The sequence below is a fragment of the Myotis davidii genome, unplaced genomic scaffold (genome assembly GCF_000327345.1).
Source record: "Myotis davidii unplaced genomic scaffold, ASM32734v1 scaffold11, whole genome shotgun sequence".
In the NCBI taxonomy this organism is placed as follows: domain Eukaryota; kingdom Metazoa; phylum Chordata; class Mammalia; order Chiroptera; family Vespertilionidae; genus Myotis; species Myotis davidii.
The window spans coordinates 4,289,314-4,295,388 of record NW_006285791.1 but is presented as its reverse complement, the minus strand read 5'-3'; the positions used below and the strand labels follow the sequence as shown (position 1 = coordinate 4,295,388).

The window sequence follows — 6,075 nt, the reverse complement described above, 5'->3', positions numbered from 1 at the left end:
TGCAGGGGGGGGGCCCCCACTGGGGTGCCTGGCCAGTCTGGGTGAGGGGCTGAAGGCTGTTTTTAGGCTGGCGAGTGACTGAAGCTCCCAACCACTCCTTTTTTTCTTTTTTTTTTCTTTTTTATTCTGGGCCAGCTTTAGCTCTGAGGCCTCGGCTGCTGAAAACAGGTTTCTGGCCTTTGTTTACCGTCTGTATTTGATATAATGTTGCGGTCCGGCTGGCTGAAGCCCATATAGTTACTTACAGTTGCAGCTGAGAGGCCGGCAAGTCAGGCGGGGAACGTTGGAGTCCTCTGTCACTGAAGCAAGCAAGCCTCCCTGTTCACATCAGCTGCCTGGCTGCCGGCCGCCATCTTGGCTGGCAGTTAATTTGCATATCTCGCTGATTAGCCAATGGGAAGGGTAGCGGTCGTATGCCAATTACCATGTTTCTCTTTTATTAGTGTAGATTAGTGTGTCTTTCTTTTTCCACATCCCCAACTTCATGCAAACATTCGGTATTTCTCCCCATGAAATGAAATCATTTAAGCAGAAGTCAAACTACCCTGAGGAGCTGATCTATGCCTACAGTTGTGCTGTGGGAAAGTGTGTCACTAGAGATGCAATGCTATAACAAAACCCAAACTCAAGCCTGTGCAAGGTGAGAAGACTAGGCAGATCTAGGTGAGCTAGCTGAGCTTAAGCCAGGGAGCTGCTCTGACAAAGAAGGTTGGGCTCTAATAGGAAAGAGGGGGGGGGCTTATTCATCTGGTGTATTTGTGATTTACAAATATTCTAATGAACAAAAGATTATATTCTTAAAATGGTTTATGAGCACTGCATTTTAAATAATATAGCCATCTGAATGGTCTGAATTTCTTATATAGACAGGGAAACAATGATTATGAGTTCAGTTTTGTAATAACAGTTATTTTATACCAATTCTTAACTATGCTAAATATTAATATGTCTGACAAAAGAGAAGGAAAAAAAACACTAATACAGATAGATAGATAGATAGATAGATAATAGATATGCTTATAGTTTAAGGGAGATACACATTATGAGCTTTTCTTAAGAATCAGTGCCTAAATTACCGATATTTTTCATCACACTTGGTAGTCAATGTCCAGGCTTAGCTCAGAATTTAACTCAAAAGCACTTAGAATTCTCACTTATGGGTTAAATCTAAAAGGCTGTGCTTATAAGCTGAACATATCTGAATATAAAACATTCATTGATTTTTATACTTTGCAGACTGTATAATCAAATCCAAACTGTCACACTGAAAAGTCTTACTTATGATCCCAAGTTAAGATGTGTAATATAATATTCAGTTAAGACATAATTTATCATATGTGCACACACAAACACATGCATACACACAAACATACATGTAGACTTCGGATTGTAAATTATAGGCAAAAAGTGTGAAATAGAAAATTGTGACATTTTGAAATGCTTTAAGAGTAAATTGTTAGACCAACGAGGTTAATTGGTTACAATAATGTTTCTCCTCTCTGTACAGGATGACTGAAAGGACATTTAAAAATAGTCCTTATACATATGTTAGGTATTATATTATTGTTTATAAGTGAAAATAATAATATAATTGAATATATACTATCCAAATTGACCAATATGAAAAAAATGATTTAAAAATATCCATCCCTGGTTTCAATTATCTATAAATTAGCATTCTAATATATGCATGTATCCTATAACTAGGACATGCATCACTACACCTTTGAATACAGTTTGCTTTGAAAGAGCTGAGGATAATTGGATGAAGGGGCTCATCAGCTATGGCTTGTGGATAATAACGGATGCCTCCGAATACTGCTACGTGATAATGGCTTCGGAAGATCAGGTGGCACATTTTGAATTAGCAAAATGTTGAATTGTTCTGATTCTGTTTCACGTCTGCTGTTATGGCTCAATACATAGACAAAACTGGTTTTCATTTGCTATGAACCAAAAGCATAGACATGTGAACTGTGAATAAAGTGCATTGTTGTGAGACTGGAGAAACAGACCGCAAGGAGCTGTTACCTCACAGGGCTGTTAGACGAATCTGGGTCATGAGCTGCGACGGTGCCAATGATATTCCCAACTTGGGTAGCTTCCGACACCTCCATAGGGTACAGGGGGGAGGAAAACACGGGGGGCTCATCCACATCTTCCACAATTATCTTCACGGTCGTCGTATCACTGAACGGCCCCAAGCTCAGGAAGCGAGGGTCGGCATCTTTGTTTGCCGCTTCTATCCGGAGTGTGTAACTGGTTTTGGCTTCAAAATCCAGGTCCTGCAAGAAAGTTATTAGAAAAATTAAATTGCCAATTAAGTAGTCAGTAAAGCAGAGCGTTTTCATTTATGAATGTCAATAAGCATGGGGAGGACTCAGCCACGAAAATGCACCATCAGCATTCAAAAGTAATAGATAAAAATGCCAATCAGAATCCTTACTGCTGTCCTGGCTCACAGACAACTCTCAACGCTTCTTTCCGCTCTGCTGCCAAACACTGCACGGACAAATACAGGACTTTAGAGTATTATTTGAAAGACAACAGATAAGACTTTAAAATCTTTTCCAATAGGGACATCAATGTAACCTTCTTCAACCATGTCATTTAACTGCAATATCCTGGGGGGAGGGGGCGGGGGGGAGGGTAGGAGGGGAGCACATTGAAAGGAAAGAGAAATGTAACTTTCATCTGAATTTCTCATTGAAAAGGACATTTTCATTGATTTCAGGGACTTCGTTATAATTTTGACAGCTCAGGTGCTCCAGGTACAGAGACAGCAGCAGAAGAGGCAGGTGAGGTTGGGCAGCCAGACAACACAGGGATTCTTCTCAAGGAAGCACCCAGAGTCCCCCTCTGCCATTTTCTGTCAGCATACACACACACTCTCTCTCTCTCTCTCTCTCTCTCTCTCTCTCTCTCTCTCTTTAGATTAGATGCCTCTCAGTTATATTCTAGGATCTTGATTCTGTAACTTTTCAAGAGGATTACCATGCCAACACAATCCTTAAAAAACACATAGTGACCCTAGTCAAACCAGATGGTAGCTGAAAAACATGTAAGGGGAATTAAATGTATTAGTGAGGTGGCACCAGGTGTGAAGAAAAAGGATCCTACTCTCAATATGGTGACTTTTTACAACAATAACAGGCTGCTATTTCTTCAAGGGATATAGAGGCACGTGGTTTCTCATGATTTTTAATCTCAATTTCAGCACTGAAAACTGTCCCAAAATATTCTTTACATTTAATGATATAAAACAAAGATTCCAAAAAGTAAAGAAATGGAAAGAAATACTATCAAATATAAAGCAAAATTTACTTGTCAGTATTTAACAACAACAAAAAAAGCACTAAGAAAAATGGGCTAAAATGTAATGTTGAGATGTAAGCCTAATTCAGCCTGTCTGAGTATGCCTGTGTGCACACATATAGGTGCACAGGTATTACACCTCACCCCACAAGGATGTGGCACTGATTAAAATAAACAATGCAGTTATATAAATACAACAAAGGGTATATATATCTGTATATACATGCACACACACTGTGTATATAAATATGCAATGTGTGTATAAATATGCAATGTCTATGACATATGCCAGGTATATATAAAATATAAATGTATACATTGTGCGTGTTTGAACATAAACAATACATAAAGAGATTCCACGGCTCATCTCTGATTAATACACAAGAGAAATATGTAAATTAATACTCAAAATAAGTTTATGATACCTAGACCAGTAAGCACTTGCTGAAATATTTATCTTCTTCATGTCTCATCCAGTAGAATGTAAGCTCCAGACGTTTTTGCTCATTACTAGCATTCTCAGTGCCTATAATGAATATGGTACATAGAAGGGGCTCAATAAATTCTTCTTTAATTAGAAAAAAACTGGAACACTGGCATCCAGGCCATGAGAGCCTTAAAAGTGAACTATACATTTGTCCCAGAGAATCCTGATGGCTAAATGGGAGGTGGGGGAAGAAATAGGTATATTGTTTTTCTTGACCACAGATAACTTCAAAGAATTACTGTGAGAAAATTCTCAATTCTTATCTGAGGTTTCATACAAAAAATAGTAGCACCCTAAACCAACTGTCACCAACCTTTCAGACCTCATGGACCAGACCACCGGATGGCGACCGCTGCCCTAAACAACACTTTATTAATGAATCCCATGACATGTTTACAAGGCTACCTTTTTGTCTATTACCTGAAAGTACTTTGAGCCTAATGGTTCTCAACCAAAAGTGAGAATCAAGACCACTTAGGGGAACGTTCTAACATAATCCCTCCCCTTCCAAGATTTGATTTAGCAGATTCAGGAAAGACACAAGCAGATGTATTTAAAAGGCACCGGGTAATTTGATGCAAATCCTCCTGCAGAAAACCTGACCTTGGCATTCAAGTTTTCTTGGGTCTACACACAAGGAATCTAATAGTTAATTTGGGTACTGCTAAGAATAAACCAAAGCATTCTCATTTACCTACTAGTAAATACCTTAGAAACTCTCAGCATAACACAAATAGCTTGGCTATTAGCCTATTGCATTTGTTCTTATACTACCTATAAAACTGACAAATTATATGAGAGAGATCTTACTTTCACACATTTTGCCTACGTATAACAGCTTGTGTTTTTCAAAAATCCTGTTGACCATCTCCTTTTAAAATAACTGAAAACCACCACAACTTTTAAGACAGTCATGCAGGCTTACCAAAAGAGATGCCAAGTATTTCTGTATTCCAGTCTAAGTTTGACTGACTTATGACAGAATAATTTCAAGTTTACTGCACAAATGAATGCAATTATTTTAAAGCAACTTGAGTTTTTTTAAATGTGTCTAAAAGGCAACAACATGAGGTACAGACATCTGGATGCCACTAAATCATCAAGAAACACAGCATCCTGCATGGGGATTGGCTGCCTAAAAGCTATTATGAAAATAGAGCAATAAAAGAATTCATATGAAGGGCGATGAATCAAAATTACAGACAAAGGAATTGCTGCACAAAATGATCTTCAGAGCAAATCAGAATCAGCCAGACAGCTAGTTTTTCAAAGAGGGGTGTGGTGTGATGGATAGGATTGTTAAACTAATTGAAGAAAAACCTTATGCAATAAAATGTTAACTCTTGTTTCTCTTTCGTATTGACTTTTATATAAGCAATGCATTTCATAACTTTGAAGACTTAATGAGCAGGGTTATACTTGGGGAAATTTGTTAAAATGACAATTGAGGAAAGACAAAGGAAGAGGAAAGCAAAGGAGACAGGTAATGTCTAAACAGGTCCTATTCAATATTTGAATCTACATATCATTGGAAACTATATGTAATTGGAAATTTAACTTCAACACTGTCCATGCTGTTGTCCACAACCGTAAGCAATATGTAGGAGTAATAAGAACCTAGAAGCAGATGTGAGTCACGTAGACCCAGATAGGTGATCCCCACAAAGCACCCTCAGATGCTAAAAGCTGCTCTGTCACTTGTCAAGTGCCATCTATGCCGGAGCCAGTGGAAGAGAGAAGAGCTGGTTTGGCAGTCTTCCCCAAAATACAAAACTGGGTTCTTTAAATTAATTGCCATCGTCTAAGTGGCCTGCAGAGCCTAATTGTTTACTATTTGGTCCTTAAAGGTGGTCAATCCCTGCCTTAGTTATAATGTTTAGTTGTTTAAATCCTAAAGTCCTTCTTTCTTAACTTTTTCTTCCATTTCTTAATGAAATCTTTATGAGTGTTCTGGTAACCCCCTCACCTAATAACAAAACTTGATAGTAAGAGCTGAGTACCAACGAGGGGTTTTACATACATTTTTTTAAATAAATTCAAACATCTAATAAAATTGTGTTTTATTTATTTTTATCATTTTGTATTGATTAATCAAACGTGTGGTGATCCCGCCACTGCCCCCCATCCCCCCAGTCCTGTCCTCACCCTCACCCTCTGTTGTCTGAATCCATTCATTATGCTTATATGCATGCATACAAGTCTCTTGGTTGATCTCTCCCCTTTACCCCCCCCCTCCCCTACCTTCCCTCGGAGGTCTGAGCATTTACATGCAT

General features: G+C 38.4%; 1 protein-coding gene across 3 annotated transcripts in view; it reads right to left on the bottom strand.

Annotated features, from left to right (window-relative positions):
• Positions 1 to 6,075, bottom strand: part of CDH7 (cadherin 7) — a 121,128-nt gene that overhangs the window by 40,571 nt on the left and 74,482 nt on the right. For all 3 annotated transcript variants that reach the window (XM_006756811.2, XM_006756810.2, XM_006756813.2), the window contains one exon: positions 2,032 to 2,285. In XM_006756811.2, the coding sequence (XP_006756874.1) occupies positions 2,032 to 2,285 (254 nt within the window). The remainder of the gene's footprint in view (positions 1 to 2,031; positions 2,286 to 6,075) is intronic.